Source organism: Ipomoea triloba, chromosome 2, assembly GCF_003576645.1.
Source record: "Ipomoea triloba cultivar NCNSP0323 chromosome 2, ASM357664v1".
NCBI classification, from domain to species: Eukaryota; Viridiplantae; Streptophyta; class Magnoliopsida; order Solanales; family Convolvulaceae; genus Ipomoea; species Ipomoea triloba.
Window position 1 is genome coordinate 19,659,464 of NC_044917.1, and position 23,197 is coordinate 19,682,660.

General features: G+C 33.5%; 1 protein-coding gene and 1 pseudogene across 1 annotated transcript; both read left to right on the top strand.

Moving 5' to 3' along the window:
- Positions 1-2,066: 2,066 nt before the first annotated feature.
- LOC116011270 (synapsin-1-like) lies at positions 2,067-7,354 on the top strand. Its single transcript, XM_031250823.1, has 4 exons — positions 2,067-2,420; positions 2,512-3,480; positions 6,611-6,694; positions 6,801-7,354. Exons 1-4 carry the CDS (start codon positions 2,298-2,300, stop codon positions 6,939-6,941), a joined length of 1,317 nt encoding a protein of 438 aa, XP_031106683.1. The 5' UTR covers positions 2,067-2,297; the 3' UTR covers positions 6,942-7,354.
- A 3,378-nt stretch (positions 7,355-10,732) lies between these two features.
- LOC116010888 overlaps positions 10,733-23,197 on the top strand; it is an 18,691-nt pseudogene continuing 6,226 nt past the window's right edge.

Here is a 23,197-nt window from a genome sequence, read left to right on the forward strand (position 1 = left end):
CAAAGATCCAATCGTGGGTCAACTTNATTTATTATCATTTTCTTTTACTTATCATTATCTTCTATCTTTTCTATTTACATTATTTATTTAAACATTACTTATTTGATTGTGCTTAAAATTATACATCATTCGCATTATCTAAATTAAATATTGAAATCTATACCACACTTTATATTTTGATTGAACTCAATTGATTATTGATTTTGGTCCAGATATCAGATATCGAAATTTCACACATATATTACTATATTAGAATTCAAAATAAAATTATATATTACATACATGTCATTCAAATGAATATATCCAAACATATTTTAAATATTAGCTCAAAAAATATTAATATTATCTAAACTAATTTTTTTGTGAACTTAATAGATTATTGGTTCAAATATATTTATATTTATGTTATATACATATATAAATTTGGTCCGAATATCAAATGTAAGTTCTAAAAATAACTCGAAATTAAACTTATTGTTAATTTTATAACGTTAATTTGAAAAAATAAATTTGAAAAAATAAGTGTTAATAAACAAGTTTTCTAAACTGAAAACAGAGAATGAAAACTGAAAAATTGAAAAACAGAAAACATAAAACAATTTTCTGTTAGTAAACAGACCCATAACTTTTGTTTTATTCCAACAAATAACGTAAGGAATACTGTTGACTGTGCTTTTTGACCCTCACGTGTACGTTATCCCTTACAAGTTGTCGGCTATCCTCACAAACTCAGGCCACCGGCGAAGCATATATGGGTGAAATCGGAGGCCGCAACTGCCGAAATCAATACAATGTTTCACCAGAAAAATCCCGACCCCCATATTCAAATTGGTTAATCCGTATGTAATCAAGAAAGCCATAAAGATAACAGCTAGCTTCAATTGAAAGAATCAAAGAAATTATGGAATCAATCATCCCAACACAAACCCAGATTTTTTTTCCTAAAAAGTAAAAATTTATAGAAATAGATATGCATGTGTTTTATTGACCCATAGGGGAGGTTATCAACGTAGGTCATAAGCATCTTGAGTTTGCCGCCACCCTCAGATCGTGTCCGGCGTGCATCTCGATGGTCATGGCGTCGGCGACTTTCCGACGAGCGGGCATCCCACAATTCTCCTCTAGCTCTTCCACATGGATTTAACTCCAAATTAAGCAAGAATAAAAACTTAATTGTAACAATTAAGGGTAATTTGAAGCTGAAACAAAACTCCGGAGTTAAGCTTAGTATTTTGATTCAAAGCTTTGGAGTTGACTCACCATATGACTACTCTGAATATGAGTATTTATTGCAGCATGCCAGCATCATTGTACTAATACCCTGAATTTGTCACCATGGACGATGAGCTTCCTTTCCCTTCACCTTCTTCACCCGCCATATCCTCCTAACAAACTTTCACCATCTCATCTCGAGAACCACAAAATCCATCAACAACCAAATATTAAATCTTTAATACAAACAGAGAAGAAGAAGAAGAACCAGTTTTGAGCAGAAATTGTATGGGGTTGCAGACAGTGGATATGGTCGCCGAATGGAGCATCCGTGCAGAAGATACAGAAGCTCGCAGGTGATACCGCCGCCGCTCTCATCGCCCCTCCACCACTCACCGCTGTAGGTTAAATCCACGCAGCGCCTAGCGAGATCGTGGCAGCTCTTCACGGTGGCGGTTATGGACTTCACGGAGCCGAGAATTTGACGGATTTCACCCCCGAATCGTCGCAGCTTTCGAAGGCGGAGACACTGGCGATTTGTAGACCCAAGCCCAAAGCAAAGATCCAATCGTGGGTCAACTTAAAATTAGGAACGATTAAGTCTTGGACTTGAAAGGATGGAAATGCTCCTCAAATACACGGCTAACAAACGGTAAGACTAACTTTGGACTAACATTGTCCAACTTTAACAAAGTCTGGACAAAATGTGGTCAAATTAATAAAACTCAATTAAATGTGTCCCATACACAATAAATCTAAAATCAAAAATGAAAATGACTCTCTTTTATATATATATAAAACAGCAGCATTATATATATTACAGCAACAACTACTCCACATAAAGACAGCCCAACCTAAAAAGAGGCCACTTATCCCATCCGTTTTCAGCTTTGCCTGCCGTTTGTCAGCCTCAACGGTCCAATTCTCTTTCTCTCCCTTCTTCCCAATCCCTAAATCCCCAAAGTCCAATTTATACCACCTGAACATTACAACAAAACCAAAACCCTCTTCTTTCTACTGTTGTTGCTTTCTTTCCCTCGTTAATTCCACCCACCGTACACATCTCCACCTACATATGCACAGTGATGGACCCACTTCCACCACCCCCGCCGCCGATGGAAGTCGCTGCTGCTCGCATAGCTCAGGTTGCTACCCCCATCCCTGTCCTCTTGCCCACCCCCACCCATAACCATCCTCCTTACTCTGAGGTTTGTTTCCGCTCTTCTCTTCTGTTGCCTGTTGGTAAATAAATAAGAAATGTTTTGTTTTAATTTACTGGGTCTGTTTTGGGTTTTGCAGATGATAACGGCCGCGATAACGGCGTTAAAGGAAAAGGATGGGTCGAGTAGACAAGCTATAGCTAAGTATATAGAGCGAGTCTACTCGGACCTTCCGCCCAATCACTCGGCCTTGTTGACTCAGCACCTTAAGCGGTTGAAGAACTGTGGTGAGCTTGTTATGGTGAAGCACTCTTATGCGCTCCCTAGATCTCCGACTCAGTCGCAGCCTGACCCCGCGGGAAATGCTCTCAGCCCGAAAAGGAGGCCCGGTCGGCCTCCCAAGCCCAAGCTTGAGCAGCAGCCTCAGTTCCAGTTTCAGCCGGAGGATTCTATGGGCCAGTTCCCTCAGCTCCACTTCCAACAACCATCTATGCCTCACTTCCAGCCCTTTGTTGTTCCGGAGGTCCACAACAGTGGGCCTGAATCTGTGTTTGCTTCTCTTGGGTTGGTGGATGCGCCTCCTCCTCCTCCTCCTCAGCCAACTCCGGTGACTAAGAGGCGCCCTGGTCGTCCAAAGAGGATCATTTCTGAAGACAAAGGCCCTGCAGCTCCGCTGCACAAGGGCAACCAGCCCGGACTGGCAACCGTGTCTGGTGTTGTTGTTGGAAGGCCAAGAGGCCGCCCCAAGAAAAACATTTCTACTGGGACGACAGGGAAGCCTAGAGGACGACCCAAGGCAAGCGCCACTACAATTGCTAAGAAGCTTGGGAGGCCACGAGGACGGCCCGCCAAGAATGCTCAGCTTGGCAGTGCTGGCGGGTTGGTGATTGTGCCAATTACTGACAATGACGCCCCTGCTGCTGCTGCACCCCTTCCAGGGAATAATGGGGTAGTCCCAATGCCTAAAAGGCGAGGAAGGCCTCCTAGGAAATATGCAGATGGTCTGCTACCAGCACCAAAGCCAAGAGGACGACTTCCAAGGTCTAGTGCTGATGGGGTCAAGAAACCCAGGAAGCTTAGCGGAAAGCCACTTGGACGACCCAGAAAGGTAAAACAGATTCAATTTTTCTGATAATTGTTTATGTTACAGTGTTCAATTCATGAGTGATTTTAAGTTGATGCATTATGCTGCACACTTCTCTGCATACTTGGTATCACTCACATGAAACTTCATATTTTGATGTTTGTGTTACAGTGTTCAATTCTTGGTCCATTATAAATTGATCCAATGTTCACAGTTCTTTTCATGCTTGGTATCACTCATTTCAAAGTTGATATTTTGATTGACCTTAACATATCATATTTACTATTCCAATTTTTTTTTTTTTTTTTTTTTTTTATATATATAAATTTTACATTTAACTTGTGTGTTTAATAAATTTTTAATATAGTTTCTAAACATTTAAAATTTAGGAGATTTTTGGGGTGTCGATTGTTGGATGTAAATATATTTATGGCAGGATAAAGTTTTTCACTAACTGAAGCGGATAGCTGAAATGAGATGATGAGATGTATGGAATAATATTCAACTAAAGGCATTAAGGATGTCTTTGGACCAAAAATATGCTAAGTGAACTCCCTTGTATGGTGCTTCTATAGATTCTAGTTTATGGAATGCTGAAAAGATGGTCAACCAAATTCCATGGTAACTAGTTGGTTGCATTAACTAACAAGAAGTCAAGAACGTTTTGGAATTAGATACAATTTTAAGTAAAAATCCTTGGGTGGGAAAAATGTTTAGGAGATAAATTTAAGGGGAAAATTTAGTAAAACTTGTTACAAAACTCGAAAGTTTATATAAAAATGTTGCTGGGTTGACTGACTGCAATACGAGTAAAGATTAGGAGAGATGAAAATTATATGAAGGCAATAAAGCTAGAAAAAGATCACAGGCTTTTGTTGTTTGTTACAAAAATTCCTTTTGGGGGCACCCTATTCTGGGTAGTTCTCTCAACTGCTACTCCATTTACAAAGTATAAAATCCAAAACCTTGTTTAAAGGAAATCAAGCTCCTTTGACTTGGTACCAGGTTGTTAGTAAAAAGAAAATTGTTATTGTCAGTAGCTGAACTAGGAGTTTCAGTGAGAGAGAACCAAATAGTTGAGGTTTAGGTTCGGTCAATTGTTAGCATATCTAAATCCCATAATTGTTGGATCTGGTTTGTTTTTATTGAATTTAAATATGATACGATTTAATAATTTCATATTTGGGCTCAAATTAGTTTAAAAAAAAAAATATTACTTTAGAAAATTAACAAATTATAAATTTATAATGACAAAATTTATACATATTTCGTAATATTAAATTACATAGCATGTACTTATTTTATTTATTACCCAATATTACATCCAACTTCAATTTTAAAGTACTAAAAAATTAGAGAAAAATGATAAGAAAAGTTAAATTATATTCAATTTTTTTTGTTAGTTAATTAAATTTTGAATAAACTAATTTTCTAAATACGATGCATAATTGAATTAAAGAAGCAAAACTAGATTGGTATTCATTTAAAATAAAAAATTAGAATCTAGAATAATAAATTTGTAAAGCTCTTAGATCAATTTTGAAAATTAAGGAACCCCTTATCCATCAATCGTTATCATGTTAAGCTTTGATATTTGTCCAAAATAATACCGCAATAGATCATTGTGAGAAAATAGATTGTGAATACCTTTTTTTTTCTCATGTTAAAAATTAGACCATAAAGAATGCTAATATAATCTATTTAATGAATATACCTGGAGTTAGGCAAATTCTCCTATGAAACCGTCTCATAGATGAGATCCGTGAGACGGCTTGGATTTTTGATAAGTATTATATTTTTCCACATAAGTATTACTATTTTTCATTATAAATATTATATTTTGATTTAAAAGTATTACATTTTTCATCAAAAGTATTACTACATTTTAAGTCATAAGTATTACACTTTCTATCATAAGTAGCAATTAAACAATTTATCCATGATTAGTATTATATTTTTTTCATAAGTAACTATTTAAATATTACACTTTAATTTAAAAGTATTATATTTTTTTTCATAAGTAACTATTTAAATATTACACTTTAATTTAAAAGTATTACATTTTTCCTTATAAGTATTATACTTTTCTTTATAAGTAACAAATAATTTATTCTTAATTAGTATTATATTTTTCAGCATAAGTATTACTCCTTACATTTCAATTATGACTCGACCCGTCTCACAAATAAGGATCGGTGAGACAGTATCACAGAAGACTCACTCTATATAATAGGGGAATACATTTTAACATTTAAGCTTTTAACACTAAATCTTTTCTAGATGACTTAGAAAATTTCTTTATCATATATTAGTAAAATTTACTCCATTTATTATAGATTTAGAATCATTTTATACGTTCCTATGGTTTTAATCCTATTATTTCTTGTTTAAAAAAAAAAATCCTATTATTCCTATATGACTATATGATGTACAGGAGGTTTGTCTTTTTATTAAAGGCTCTTTTACTCTGAAGTAGATTGTCAGTAAGCGGTAGTTAAATTGTATAGGAAGTTTGACTTTTCATTAAAGGCTTTATATAACATTGAAGTAGATTGCCAGTAACAAAATTAATTGGCAGTGGAGCCTGAGCCTACTTTGAGCTAATGTAACTTAGTTGATCTAGAACCTTCAAGATGAGCTTGAAGCTGCTGAGTCTAAGATAGATGCTTTCTTGTCTGCATGTTTTCTTAAGTTTATGCTTTAGGTCCATAATTTGGCTAAATTAAAATGAAAAGTAGAATATATTGCATCATCCGAGTAATTTTGTTTTCATCCTTGATGATTTAGCTTTGTCGTGATTCCATCCATAACGTTTGTACAGTGTTAATTCATCAATGTTTCAAATAAGATTTTAAGTGGTCTCGTTTCATTTTAGGTGTGTCTTTGATCACTCGAGGAAGGAATTGATAGAAATTTGTTTTGCCGTTAGTTACGGTATTGATGTGAAAATTAGCAGCCGTCTTTCCTTTCCTCTCCCTTTGAATGCTTAATATTGCTTCGGTGTTGTAATCTTTTCACATCTTACTTTTCTCTTTCTCATTGCAACTGCTTTGATTTTTCACATTTATTTGCAGCCACTTGGCTTTTGTAATCCAACCATCAAAGTTCAATTTTTCTCATTTGTTTTTGTATGTTTCGCAATTTGGGGTTTCAGAATGCACTATTGGAAGCACCCAATGCTCCTGATTCCCAACACTTAGCAGCTTTACAGGATCTACAGGGAAAACTCGAACAGCTTGTAAGTCAATTACCAGGAAACGTTTTTAATTAGGCATCTACTTATGTCCATTATTATTATTATTATTATTATTATTATTAATATATGCACCTCGGTTATTTGGCAGAAATCAAGAATAAAGGAAACTGCCAGTGTTCTAAGACCATGCCTGAACAGTGAAACGGCAATGGCAGCGTTGCAGGATCTGGAAGAGTTTGCAGCAAATGGCGTAAATCCAGTCCAACCCCCACCCCTCGTACCCATTTAAGAAGAGAAGAAAGATCTAGGAACTGGGATGGAGGTTGGTTAGCATTGACATTATTTAAATTATTGTGATATTTGCAGAGAGAGGGAAAGATATGGAAGATTTAGCATAGCTAATTGTCAATAAAGGTGCTTAGAATTGAAGGCTTAGTTTTGTATCTTTTAGTGACTGTCACCTGGAACTGGAACTTTTAATTTGTAGGTTCAAATTGAAATTGCTCTCTTTTGTGTATGTACCATGTTGTTCCATTGTTGTGTTTTGTTAAAGAATATCCTCAGATTTTAGACTATATATCTAGGGCAGATTTACTCTTGTTTTGACTATAAACCTTAGCTTCATAGAGTTTGTAATTGATTTGGCGTCGGTTTGAAGGTCAAGACTATATATTATCCTGAACAATATTAATTATATTTTTAGAAGTATCTTTATTGGGTTTGGTTGAATGAAAAAGAGGAATTATATTTAAAAATTAATAATAAATGAGTGAAAAAATTTTATTTTTTATTTTTCAGTTATATTCACGTATTTCTTTTAACTCTTAAGTTAGGTTTGAAATGATGATTTTAATTTTTGGAGAATTATTTTTGTCACCACCATTTAACAAATGGAATGATTTGTAATTTTTCTTAAAGAGTTAATCCCAACTGGAATCCTTCAAATATAGTTGTACTATCATGTTTATTCTTAAATTAAACTTTTAAGGTATCCCTTGGTAATTTATATTAACCATCCATAATCTTTCAAACTTTTAAATTTTAACTAACTTTGGTCCTTTCGGAAGGACCATAACTAATGGTGTGTTTGGTAGCCCGGAAAATGATTTTCGGAAATCATTTTCCGGGCTTTGGGTGTTTGGGAACATCTGGAAAATGTGATCAACGGAAATCAATTTCCGTTGACCACGGAAAATAGGTGGGTTTTTCTGGAAAATGACTTCCGATAAAAAATTTGGAGTCCTTTTCCGGACATGGAAAATGGCTTCACGCCCAGGGAGCTGTCCCTCCCTTCAGTCCTGTGGACTGGTTTCCGGCGGAAACCATAGTAGTCGTCCTCTTTTTTTTTTTTTTTTTTTTTTTTTTTTTTAATTTATTTAATTTTTAATTTAGTTATAATAAATATTATTACGACTGCTCTGGTTTCTGCCGGAAACCATAGCAGTCGTCCTTTTTTTTTATATAATTTTTTAAAATTTTTTAATTTTTAATTTAGTTATAATAAATATTATTAGGTTATATATTTTTTATATTTTAAATAAAAGAATAAAAATATATAATTATATATTTCTACTCATTTTCCACTCATTTTCCGGAAAATGAACCAAATACCTAAAGACAGTTTTCCAGAGTACATCCAAACACGGAAAATGAACTTAATGAGCACAAATGATGAGTGTAAAATGGTGTAATGTCGTTCCGCTGAGGATTGGTGTTATGGCACGAAACTGTGTGAATTACCAGGCACTAGAGTATATGAATTTATAGAATCCAAGCAACAAAGACTGAATGATGTGGAATAAAAGAAAGCAATTGATTAGAGTGAAAACTATATGATAAAGGTATGGGCCAGATCAGGGGGATTGTAACCTTGATGTTCTAACAAACTCAGAATTAGGGAAGGAATAATTAACCAAGGGATGTATGGGCAATGCACAAAAGAATTCTACTCAGCTACTTTCGTAATCAATAAGAGAATTAGGCTAAGATTGCCCCACTGTCGTGATGCATCAATCATAACCTTAAGCACCTAAGCATTGTAAGCCCCCAAAATTACCTCTACTTTCATAGTAGAAAAATTAGGTTGAAATTGGTAAGGCTCGAGGTTTCCATCCAACTGTCGTTGTAATGAATCCCTCTCCTAGACTAGTGATAAGCACTATTTTTATACATATTTATGTTTGATTCTTATAATAGATTAGTTTTATTTATTTAACATTATATTTATTTTAAGTTTTATTTTATATTTTATATTAATATATTAGTTATTTAAATAATTAAGCTTAAAGATTATTTTGGGCCAATATTAAGAGTTGGGCTAATTCCTTCTTTATTTTATTTTGTTTAATTTGGCCCAATGATTAATGTTTTTATCTCTTTTATATGTTTTAAAGCCCAACTCCATTTAAACGCAATTCCCCTTTTGTTTATTTAGTTAATTTAGTATGTACGTAGGAATTAGGAAGCAATTGACCTGGCCTGCGACGAACGACAATTGCGAAGCCGAAGACTGCTGCGAGGAATTTCGTCCACAAGCTAAAATTTCGACGCGTGGATTGCTCCACACCAAAAAACTCTACCGCAATTTACTCTCATATGCGGACGAAATTCAGCCTGAATTAATATAAATAGGAACGTATTTTTCAGTAGAAATCAACCAGTTTTGTATAGAAGAATTTTATTTATATTGTAAGCGTCCTTACGATGTACTGCTGAGTTCTTATTTTTCCAATTCAAGGATTATGGAAGTTTGATTCTACAAGACCAGTAAGCTTTATTTAGCCTAAATTATTCTTTGCGCTTTATTATCTATATATGTTCTGTTATATTCATATATATGAATTAATGCTTGGTTAATTGTTGCAATAGGGCCCATTGTTCAATTGTCAAGTTATTAAATTGCTAGTCAGAACCTTGAATCCGTAATTGTTTAAGTGTTTTGATGTTAGTAGCAAATAACACAAATTGATTATAACTGATTTTCAGTTTGTGTTATGAAGATATATAGTCTAGCTTAAATGAACCGAGCTTATGAGTTTGTTGGCTAGGATTGGTAGTCTTTCTAATTCGATAATGCTGGTAGTAAATTAAATCCTAAGAGCTTGTTTAGGGTTGTTTATTAGCTAGGGAAGTAATTAAAGAGCTTGTTTTAATTACCGACGAAGTAAGGAAAGACATGTTGTTAGAGCTTGTTAATAACCATAACCAATCTAGTAAAGAGTAAAGTTAGTTTGGCTTGCATATCAATATCTGTCTTGTTAGAATTAAACTGATATTATTCCTTGGGTTGGATACCATTTGCCATTGACACTTACTTGATAATTATTTGCTATTTGATATTATTTTCCGTTTTCCATTTTATTGTTACTATTTAAGTTTCTATTCCCATTTCATTATTTATTAAATCTATTGCTAAAGATAAGTCTAACCAGTCTCTATGGATACGACCTTACTCATCGCTATTACAATTCATAAGAGTAAGTATTTATTATTTGTTGGTTTCGACACCCATCAAATTTTTGGCGCCGTTTCCGGGGATTGGTGTCAATTAGATTTATTTTTATGCCACGTTCTTCTCGTACGGGTCAATTGCAATACGATCCTGAGATTGAGAAGACTGCAAAGAAGTTAAGGAAGGAGACTAGATTGCGTAAAAACAAAGTGGTTTCTTCAACATCTGTTCAAACAACTACCACAATTGAATCAACTGCCTCTTGCTGCGATTCCGAAAAAGAACCAACAATGGCCGATCAACAAGTAGTGGCCGAAGAACAAAGAACTTTAAGGGAGCTTTCTGCACCAAATCTAAATCAACAACCCCTTTGTATTCAACATCCTGCCTTAGAGGTTGGTTTTGAATTAAGGTCGGGTTTGATTCAACTACTCCCAACATTTCGTGGTCTTGAAAATGAAGATCCACATAAGCACCTAAAGGAATTCCACGTGGCGTGTTCGAGCTTCAAACCACAAAGGGTGACGGAAGATCAAATCAAATTACGTGCTTTCCCATTCTCATTAGCCGATAGAGCAAAGGATTAGTTATTTTACCTTCCTTCAGGCTCAATAAACACATGGGATGAAATGGTAAGATTATTTCTTGAAAAGTTTTTTCCAGCATCACGAGCTGCCAGCATTAGAAGGGAAATATGTGGTATCAAGCAAAGAGACACAGAGACTCTCCACGAGTACTGGGAACGTTTCAAGCAATTATGTGCAAGTTGCCCTCAACATGGAGTTTCTGAACAGCTCCTCATTCAATACTTTTATGAGGGATTGCTTCCCATGGAAAGAAAGATGATGGATGCAGCTAGTGGAGGTGCTATAGTGAACAAAACCCCTCGTGAAGCTAGAGATTTGATATCCATAATGGCTGCCAATTCACAACAATTTGGATGTAGACAGGACACACCTTCTAGAAGAGTGAATGAGGTGAACACTTCTTCCCTTGAGAATCAAATATCTCACTTGACTACTCTTGTTCAACAGTTAGCTCTAGGAGGTATGCATCAGGTTAAAGCTTGTGGGATATGTGCCGCTACTGGACACCAAACAGACATGTGTCCGACACTTCAATATGATTCTAGTGAGCAAGCTAATGCAATTGGAGGCTTTCCAGGCCAACCACAAAGAAATTATGATCCCTATTCAAATACATACAACCCAGGATGGAGGGATCATCCAAATTTCAGCTACAAGCCACGTCCACAGTTTCCACAATTTTCACAGTTTCAGCCTAAACAACCCATTCAACAACAACCTGCATCTTCACAACAACCATCTTCTAATTCAAGTATGTCATTGGAGGATATTGTTAAGTCACTTGCCACTAACACACAACAATTTCAACAATAAACACAACAATTTCAGCGAGACACACAACAATTTCAACAGCAAACACAACAATTTCAGCAAGAAACAAGAACAAGTATTCAACACTTAGAAAGTCAGATGAGCCAGCTAGCATCTACCGTGAGTAGATTGGAATCTCAAGGTAAGTTACCCTCACAAACTGTTGTAAACCCAAAGCAAAATGCAAGTGCAGTTACCTTGAGAAGTGGAAAAGAGTTACCCGAACCTACTCAAGTGAGAAGCAAACACAACCGAGATGAAGAAAATGAAAAAGAAGTCTATCCACCCCAAAATGATCAAAAGCTTGTCAAAGAAAGTCCAGAGACTTTGGTAATTCCTCCCCCTTTTCCTAGTAGATTGGCAAAATCAAAAAAGGTGGAAGAACAAAAAGAAATACTTGAAACATTTCGAAAGGTCGAGGTAAATATTCCTTTACTTGATGCTATTAAACAAATTCCTCGATATGCTAAGTTTCTCAAGGAGTTGTGCACAAATAAAAGAAAGCTGAAAGGCAATGAAATGGTAAGCATGGGGGAAAATGTTTCAGCTGTTTTACAAAAAAAGTTGCCTCCGAAATGCAAAGATCCAGGTATGTTCACTATCCCTTGCAAAATTGGAAATGTTAATGTTGAAAAAGCAATGTTAGATCTAGGTGTTTCAATTAATGTGATGCCTTTATCTATTTACTCGTCTTTGAATGTTGGTGCCTTAAAAGAAACTGGTGTCATTGTTCAACTTGTTGATAGATCTAATGTTTATCCTGTCGGGGTTCTAGAGGATATTTTAGTACAAGTTGATGGATTGATTTTTCCTGCTGATTTTTATGTGTTAGATATGGAGGAAGACAATTGTCCAAATTCTTCATTGATATTATTAGGAAGGCCATTTTTGAAAACATCTAAAACTAAAATTGATGTGCATGATGGTACGCTCACAATGGAATTTGATGGTGCACTCATTAAGTTTAACATTTATAATGCCATGAAATATCCTGATGATGTGTCATCTGTTTCTCTCATAGATGCTATTGACCCTCTTGTGCAGAAAATTTCTTATTTGACTGATAATGATGCCTTAGAGGTTGCACTAAACATGAATTTTACACCAGATAGACTAAAGAAAATCATGAATCATTTTTCTTTGAATTTTGAGTTGCATGACATTGTTCATGAGTTGGAGTCACTAAAACCAATTCAATATAATGTTCATTATATTGAATTGCCTACATCTAGCACAAAACTCCTGCCTTCTGTTATACAGGCCCCAAAGATAGAACTGAAACCATTGCCAGATCATCTAAAGTATGCATTCTTAGGGGATGGAGAAACTCTTCCCGTGCTAATCTCCAACAAACTATCTACATTAGAAGAGGAAAAGTTGGTCTGAGTGCTTAAAGAATATAAGGAAGCTATAGGTTGGACTATAGCTGACATTAAGGGATTGAGCCCTTCCACTTGTATGCACCGGATATTATTGGAAGATGATTGTAAACCTTCTAAACAACCCCAGCGCCGATTGAACCCACACATGATGGAAGTGGTTAAGAAAGAGATCCTGAAACTCCTTGATGCAGGTATAATCTATCCAATTTCGGATATCAAGTGGGTAAGTCCTGTGCACGTTGTCCCAAAGAAAACAGGTATAACAGTGATAGAAAATGATGATGGAGAGTTGGTACCCACTCGTATTCAAAATGGGTGGCGAATGTGTGTAGATTACAGGAAATTAAACGCATCAACTAGAAAAGATCATTTCCCACTCCCTTTTATTGATCAAATGCTTGAACGTTTAGCAGGTCGTTCCCATTATTGTTGCCTAGATGGTTTTTCAGGTTTTCATCAGATTCTAGTTGCACCTGAAGACCAAGAAAAAATAACATTCACATGCCCGTTTGGCACCTTTGCATTTCGGTGGATGCCCTTTGGTCTTTGCAATGCTCCAGCTACGTTTCAAAGGTGTATGGTTAGTATTTTTTCAGATTTTGTGGAGATCTTTATAGAGGTATTCATGGATGACTTTACAGTCTATGGAGATTCATTTGTTGCCTGTTTAGTTAACCTCACAAAAGTGCTTGAAAGATGCATTGAGAAAAACCTTATTTTAAATTTTAAAAAATGTCACTTCATGGTTGATCAAGGCATTATTTTGGGTCACGTGGTATGTTCTAAAGGAATTGAAGTGGATAAAGCTAAGGTAGAAGTTATTAAATCTTTGCCTTACCCTGCTAGTGTGCGGGAGGTTCGTTCTTTTCTTGGTCATGCAGGTTTCTACAGGAGATTTATAAAGGATTTTTCAAAGATTAGCAATCCATTGTGTCGATTGTTGCAAAAAGATGTGACAATTGAATTCGATGATGCATGCAAAAATGCATTTGATGCATTAAAAGATATGTTGACATCTGCACCAATTATTCAGTCACCAAATTGGGATCTTCCATTCGAACTTATGTGTGATGCCAGCAATTATGCAGTTGGCGCTGTACTTGGGCAAAAAGTTGGAAGAGTTTCACACGTCATTTACTATGCTTCAAGAACACTTGATAGTGCACAAAGCAATTATACCACAACAGAAAAAGAACTTTTAGCTATTGTCTTTGCTTTAGAAAAATTTCGTTCATACTTACTTGGTACTAAAGTGATTGTTTATTCTGACCATGCAGCTCTAAAGTACTTGCTTTCAAAGAAAGAAGCAAAACCTAGACTCATTCGGTGGATGCTCTTATTACAAGAGTTTAACCTGGAGATACGAGATAAAAAGGGTGCAGAAAATTTAGTTGCTAATCACCTTAGCAGGCTGATCACAAGTGAAAAACCTTCACCATTACAAGATGATTTTCCTGATGAACATCTTTTTTTCTGTCCAAAAGACAATTCCCTGGTATGCTGATATTGTGAATTACTTAGTTACGAGAATATTACCCACTGAATTATCTAAATCTCAAAAAGATAAAACAAAGAGTGATGCTAAATACTACGTTTGGGATGACCCTTATTTGTGGAAGCATTGTTCTGATCAAATAATCCGCAGGTGTGTATCTCAAGAAGAAATTCCTTCCATTTTGAATTTTTGTCATTCATATGCATGTGGAGGACATTTTGGTCCAAAGAGAACGACTCGTAAAGTGTTGGAATGTGGTTTATTTTGGCCATCTTTATTCCGTGATTGCTATATGTTTTGCAAAACATGTGCACAGTGTCAAAAAACTGGAAATTTGGGTTATAGGGATCAAATGCCACTTACACCTATTCTTGTTTGTGAAATATTTGATGTTTGGGGTATTGATTTCATGGGTCCGTTTCCCTCTTCTTACAATAATATCTACATTATTATTGCTGTGGATTATGTGTCAAAGTGGGTTGGAGCTAAGGCTACCCAGACTGATTGTGCTAAAGTTGTTGTTGAGTTTGTTAAATCTAATATTTTTACCTGGTTTGGGATGCCAAGAGCAATAATAAGCGACCGTGGAACCCATTTTTGCAATAGAATGGTGGAAGCGTTGATGAAAAAATATGATATTACTCACCGTATTTCTACAGGTTACCATCCACAAAGCAATGGACAAGCCGAAATCTCAAAAAAGGAAATCAAGTCCATACTTGAGAAAACTGTTAACCCAAACAGAAAAGATTGGAGTACACGACTTGATGATGCTTTATGGGCTTATCGAACGGCCTACAAAACTCCAATAGGTATGTCTCCTTATCGTTTTGTATTTGGTAAACCGTGCCACCTCCCTGTTGAGCTGGAACACAAGGCTTATTGGGCTGTTAAGCAATATAACATGAGGATGGATGAAACTGGTGAGTTAAGGAAGTTGCAGCTGCAAGAGCTTGAAGAAATTCGTAATGATGCATACGAAAGCTCTAGAATTTACAAAGAGAAAACAAAAGCATTTCATGATCAAAAGATTTCCAGGAAAATTTTTTCTATTGGCCAAAAAGTTTTACTTTATCATTCTAGATTGAAACTTTTTCCTGGTAAATTGCGTTCTAGATGGGTAGGACCTTTTGTTGTCACTAATGTTTTTCCTCATGGTGCAGTTGAAATACACAGTCTAGAAACTGGAAAAACTTTTAAAGTGAATTGTAATACCCCGTATTTTCCTAACATTATTATTTTATCCTAAGGCGTTGACATTCATAAGTTATGATCTTCAGATATTTCAAAAGAATTTTTATAAGTGAGTATAGTTGTTATTAAGCTGCGATCGAACGTCCCGGTCACGAACCGTAAAAATTTTAAGAGCTAGTATTCGGACCCGTTTGTCATAGGAAATGGATTTTTAGACACCATACTATTATTCTTGAATTTCCTATTTAATTAAATCAGCTCATAGCAGCGAAAATTTATTTTGATCGTACATCGCTAAATTTCGCGGTGTACCGAACCTAGCCCAATTTTGAGGGTTAGTCTGGAATAAATTTTTAGTTTCGGAAATTATTCTATCTGGATTATTTTCTACCGAAACTTTATCTGTTTGGACCCCAACTGATAAGTTGGAAGATATTTTATTATTTTATTATTTTTTTTTCCAATCTTATCACATAAGATTGTGATGTAGTATAAAAGCCAATTTTTTTTTCTTTTTCCCTTGCTTTTGCCGAAATGAAGAGGAAAGGAGAGAGAAAGAGATCATCTTCATCATCTTCTTCCTCCATTGCTTCCATAGCTAATTTCCTTCACATCTCTCAAGAACGTTCGGTAAATCTTCGATTTTATTCGGTAAAAAGTTCTATTTTCCTTCCTAGAGCATGAATTTGAGAGTAATTTCTTGAAATCTCTTGTTATGGTGTTGATTGTGATCTTAGGATTTTAAGGTGAAATTGGGGAAATCAACTCCAAAAGTCTTCTACGAGGACTAGTAACCCGGTTGAGGTAAGGAATTCCCTTAAGTTGGTTTAGTCACTTGAAATTAGATAATTGATTATTTGGTTGAAATATGGTGTTTTGGAGCTTTGGGAATATTTTTGTATACATGTTCATAGCTTGGATATGCTTGTATATGTTGTATTTATGTCCATATAGGCTTATAATTGTGAGAATAGTGAAAGGAAATCAGGGTAGATTCTGGCAGTAACTTCCGAGATTTATTGGGAAACATTGGTAAGGTATTTTGATCTTATTTTTTTTAGACATGTAGTTCTATAAGTGTAGAACCCGCATATAAAATTTCATAATGATCGGAGTAGTGGAAGTATGGTTTTCGAATTTTTCTCCAAAACTGGTCCAGAGAGAGAAAAATTCCGGACAGCACACTGCCAAGGGCAAAGATGGAATTTTCTGTGCTCATTCGCTGACCAAAATGACCAAAACTTTTTATGGACATCAAGTACTATGAGTTGGGGTTCTACCATAAAAATTTCAAGTGAAAAAGAGTTCGGGAACTATTTTTACCGGCTCAATCTTTCGGACTGCGCCAAGCTGAATTACTGTCCAGAATAGGCAGAACGTGTTGGACGCGGACCTGGACGCGCGTCCACTGCGCGTCCAGTGGAGTCCAGTAGGTTCGAGAGTAAGATTAAATGGTGTAAGCTTGATTATTGATTATTGATGTTTAGATGATGTGGTTGTTTGATGTTCGTGAGATCAAACTAAGCTTGATTGTTGTTGATGTTAGATGATGGAATGGTAAGGATCCTAAGAGATTATTAGGAGTATAAACATGATGATGTTGGACCGATTTTGATACTGATGATGGTGGCGTTTATTAAGCTTAATGGTGATTAGTATATTGCTAAATTATGGGTTATGGTGACTAATTAGTTTGATTATGGACTTATAATGATTAAGGATGCTTAGTGATAGTTGAAATAGGAATTTATGAGCTTTGTGTTGAGGTGTTTAAGTGCAAATATTATTGATTTTGGGAATGATTAAGGATTAATGATGAACTGGTTATGTTAAGTATATTGATGATTGGGTGATGATAATTAAATTTTGATGAAGTAATAATGAGGATGAGATTATAAATTAGTGGTGTTGAAGGTACTGTAATGTTGTCATTGATGGTGGATTATGAAGAAATTAAGGTTAAGGGTTAGATATGGATTAAGTATAGTGAGGAGGTAATTAGTAGTTATTAAGTATGAATTACTTATGGGTTATGGATGATGTTGTTGCTTGAAGCTTAGGGATGATGTTAATATTATTGTTGTCGAAGTGATATGTTTATATGATTTGTTAGTGGTGAAATTACTGCTAAGGATAGAGTTAAATAAGGATGATGGAATAATGAATAATGTTATTGATAATGGTGATGTCACTAAGTTGTTGAGCTAATTGACGATTATAGGTGAGGATGCATATTACCGTATGGTGATAATGAAGTGTGTGGCAATGAGGGGTTCATGGTTTAATAGTAATTATTAAATGTGAAGCATGATATGATAATTGTTGGTGATGATGCTACTATAATTAGAGGATAATTAGGCTTAGTTTCTAATCATGGTAATTTTTGACATTGATGATGGGTTAAGAGATCATAATTACGTTATTATTATTATTATTATATATATATATATATATATATATATATATATATATATGCGAAAGTATGTTTATACTGTTTAAAGTGCATAAGTGAGAAAGTAAAGAATGTGATAAAATGAAATTGTGGTGTGAAGTTGGAGACTATTCCTTTTAACATTCACAATGGATTCACAAACAATGGGCCCTGAAGTGATTGGTGTTGACCACGTTGAGTAACCTTGTAGAAACATATCCAGGGTTACTAGAGCTAGTGACTAACCTGCGGGCTTGGAATCCCGACAAGGGGTGTGCACACTAAAGGTCCTAGATCTGCTTCCCCTAGTTGGAATAACTAGGTTGTGGTGAGGTGGTGGAAATGAGAAGGAAATGGTGGTGTTAATTGGAATATTTTTAACTTTATTATGGTAAAAGCTGGTTATTACTATTTAAATGCTTATATAATTATGACTGTGATGATGAGTATGATTATGGAGTACCGATGAGAATTGGATTGTAATATGGACTGAAATTTATGATAAGGAGTAAGATTAAGGATGTTAATATGAATGGTGCTAGGAATCGATTGATTCATAAATGGTTGACTATGGGTTCGTACCATTATAATAATAGTATTAAGAATGGATATATGTAGTGTTAGTGGAATTTATATAAGGGTATAACTAGGTAGATGGATTTCAAGTAAGAGACAGGTGAATGTTGATTCACTAAACACTTTTTGTACAAGTCTTCATTGTTAACTTATTTTCAGGTGAAATCTCATCAAATGGGTATAGTTACAAAACTCTCTTATGCGTGTTTTCAAACCTTTGTCTACTTTTGAGTGACAATGGATTTCCTTGCTTAGCCGTCGCGCTAACTGCACTTCGATGTGTTTCTTATCAGTTGCAGGTTAGTGTGAATTCCTGTAGCCGATGAGCTGAATAAGATGGATGTTGAAAGAATTATTTCCATATGTATTAAGTTTGATGTTGATGTTGTATATTGATGTTGTAAGTTTAGCCTTAACGTTTGGGTATAGGAGAGATACCTAAGCGTGGCGGTAACACCCAGTTTTCTGCTGATAAGATGTAAGCTTCCGCAGCGTTTATTACGGATTTTGTAATAAATGTAAGAGTTGAAAATTGGGGTGTTACATGAATGGTCATCATTTAAAGCCATTTTATGAAGGTTTTCAGGCATATAACGTTGAGGAGATTGGTTTGCAGTGCCCCGTTTATGAAGATTGAAAGGAGATGATGTCCAGCCAGTGACATGCCACTTATAATCAGGGGAGTTTGTTCCATTCTTTAAATAAATTTGTTTACTTGTCTTAATTTTTAATTTTATTCAACAATTGAGGACAATGTTGAGAATAAGTATGGGGAGGGGATATGATTGTTTTCTTCTCTTCAAATTGAAAAAAAAAATTCTTTCTTTTTCTGCTAAATTTTTTTCCAAAAGATATTAGTATTTTTACTAAAATTCATAACACAATTGAATAAATGGTCTTGCATATTATGAGTATTTAGTTAGTGTTTTGTTTGATATGGTGGTGGCTAAACTAACCAAGCATGAACCTGTGAGATATTTGAGTCTTTGACTGACACTTCAGTCCAATTATTTTGTTCTTGTGTGATATCTTCCATTGACTTGTATCTCTAGAACTTGCCTTGATTCTCTTTAAAGCTAATTTGATTCATGCATGATCTTAATATGATTAAGGCCATCTTTGATTTTTAGCCTCACTAGCCAAATAAGCCTGTTCATACCCTAATTATTTCCCTTTGTCAGCCACTTTGAGCCTATTAACCGTATTTTTGTTCTTATTGAACCACACATTATAAGCCTCATACCTAAAATTAATTTCCTTAACCTTGCCTAGAGGACTAGGGGAGCTTTGATTGGGTAAATACATAAGGATTGAGTGTGGGGAAATAGGTTGGCAAAAGTGACTATATGAGTGACAATAATGCAATTGTCATTGGAGTTCTATGAGCTTTTTTTGGTTGGTATCTTCAAAAATAAAAAAAAGTAGATATTGGGAAATGAGTTGATGTAGTTGTTTCCATTTGAAGTTGTTTCTACACTAAAGAGGGTGGAATGTGTGATTGGAAGTGCCTTTCTTCTTCTACAAACAAAAAAAAAAAAGAAGAAAAAGATCAAAAGAAAAGAAAAAAAAAAGAAGAGAAAAAACGAAAAGTAGTAGTACAAAAAAAAGGAGAAAAAGAGAAAATGAAATTATCATTTTTTGTTGTTATTAGTATTTCTGATGTTGAATAAGATATGAATAGCTTATGGTCTTATGGGATGTGGTAATTTATTTGGTTGGAGTTGAACTATCAAAATAACAAGAGAGATTGGGTTCATTTGGTCTTTATTTTCGAGTTAATTAATTTAATCATGCTCCTCTAGTTTTGAAGGCTTTTTGAACTACTTTTCCAAATAATTCCTACCCTTTGCCCTAAGCCCCATTACAACCTTGGAGAAAGTCCTTATGATTTAGTCATGCATGTTATCTTGTAGTGGAGAATGAGAAGATATGCAAGCCTATGGTAGAGCACTTCTATAGGAATGAGTGAAATTTATACACCCTTCAAACACTTTTGAGTGGCGAGTGATATACCCGTGAGGGCTTGGTTATTTAGTTCACTCCATTTTCAAATAAATTGCTAGCTGAGTATTTATAATGTGTTTGAGACCAATGTTCATGAAGTGTTATGAGTTTCTATATATTTATGTTTTCTTAAATAATGTCTTTGCTTGAGGACAAGCAAATGATTAGTGTGGGGAATTTTGATAAGCACTATTTTTATACATATTTATATTTGATTCTTATAATAAATTAGTTTTATTTATTTAACATTATATTTATTTTAAGTTTTATTTTATATTTTATATTAATTTATTAGTTATTTAAATAATTAAGCTTAAAGATTATTTTGGGCTATTAGTTATTTAAATAATTAAGCTTAAAGATTATTTTGGGCCAATATTTATTTAAATAATTAAGCTTAAAGATTATTTTGGGCCAATATTAAGAGTTGTAATTAAGCTTAAAGATTATTTTGGGCCAATATTAAGAGTTGGGCTAATTCCTTCTTTATTTTATTTTGTTTAATTTGGCCCAATGATTAATGTTTTCATCTCTTTTATATGTTTTAAAGCCCAACTCCATTTAAACCAATCATTATTGCATGGACCATGGTCCACACAGCTGTGTAGACCAAAAATAAAAAATACATTATTTTTGTACTAAAGATACATTATTTTTGTACTGTAGGTACATTATTTTAGGGTACATTATTTTTGTACTCAAGCTACATTATTTGATATATACTATCAAATAATGTACCTACAGTACAAAAATAATGTACTTTTTATTTTTGGTCCACACAGCTGTGTGGACCATGGTCCATGCAATAACTTGCCCATTTAAACCCAATTCCCCTTTTGTTTCTTTAGTTAACTAGTAAGTTACCCGTGCGATGCACGGATTTATTATATTTTTAAATAATAAAATTAAAGATGAAACTATGAACAATTTTAATATTTAGATGTCTACATTTATTTGATTATAAGATTAGTGCAAAAGTATCACTCAATTAATTGAATAATATATAACTTGTTGGTCTGCAATTATCTTGAAAATTTTAATATGTAATATGATTTATGTAATTATATTATTACTAAAATAAATATGGGAAAAGTTGGAAATAATTTAATTGTAATTATTATAAAAATAATAATTTCTGTATACACTAATATGAAGTTTGGATCTTTATTTGATTATAATTAGTAATATATGTATAGTAATTTGTCTCATTATTAACTTAATTGCCATATTTAAAAACAACCTATTAAAAGGTGCGAAATAGTGTAATGGTATTTTTTTTATAGTCTGGATCAATATTTGATTAATTAAAATTAATTCCTTAATACCTTATTTCTTAATATTATTATAGTACAATCATTTCGAATATTAATATGTCAAAATTTTTATGTTGCGGACAGCCTAATAAATGGTGAGAAAATGACTTAATTAGTTGCGGACAGCCTAATAAATGGTGAGAAAATGACTTAATTAGTATTATACAGCCTAATAAATGGTGAGAAAATGACTTAATTAGTATTATATGTATAGCAATTTGTCTAATTATTAACTTAATTACCATATATAAAAACAGCCTATTAATAATTATTAACTTAATTACCATATATAAAAACAGCCTATTAATTACCATATGAATACTAATAATTGTATAGTAATATTAATTAATTACCATATGAATACTAATAATTGTATAGTAATATTAATAATTATTAGCGTAGTTAGAATAATAATTATTAGTATACTAATCTGACCATTATTACCTTTACTATAATTAATATCTCAATTAGCAAAATAATAATTTCTTAATTTTACTAAAATTTATTCAACTAATTCTTTAATTTCATAAAATAGTAATAATTGTATAGTATTATGATAATTATTACCTTAATTTGAATAATAATTGTTAGTGTAATAATATGATCATTATTAGCTTTACTACAATTAATTCATTAATTTTAGCAAAATAATAATTCCTTAATTATACTAAAGTCTATTTAATTAATTACTTAATTTTGAAAAATAGAAATATCTGTATAGAATAATAATTATTAGTGTATTAATATGAAGTCTGGACAATTATTACAATTAATTTCTTAATTCTTTAATTTTTTAATTATAATAATTATAATTGTAAATAAAATTAATTAATTAATTGTATGTATCTTTTTATTTTTATAAATTTATTAATTAATTGTGTGAATTTTTTAATTTAATTTATTTTAAATTTATTTGACAAATATAATTGTCGCAGAAGGAGTTTCTCCAGTGCTCACAGTTCATTAAATCTTTATTTTTAAAGCTTTTTGTGTTTGTAAAGTTACATTTTTTATTTTTTACTTCAACATGTGACACAGTGACACATGATTGCCTCGAATGATAAATAAACTTTCAAAGATTTTAAAAAATAAAAAAGGATTTAGATTTTAAAAGTTAATTTTTCAATAAAACAGATGAATGTGATTAATATTGAAATCTTAACTTGTTAGTTTAGCACAATTATTTAGAGTTTATTACATGGTAAAATCTTAAGTAATATCCAACTTCTCATTTTTGTTTCTAAAGTCAAATTCCTTTTCAATTAAAATATGTAAGTATACGAAAGTAGCTATGAGATACTA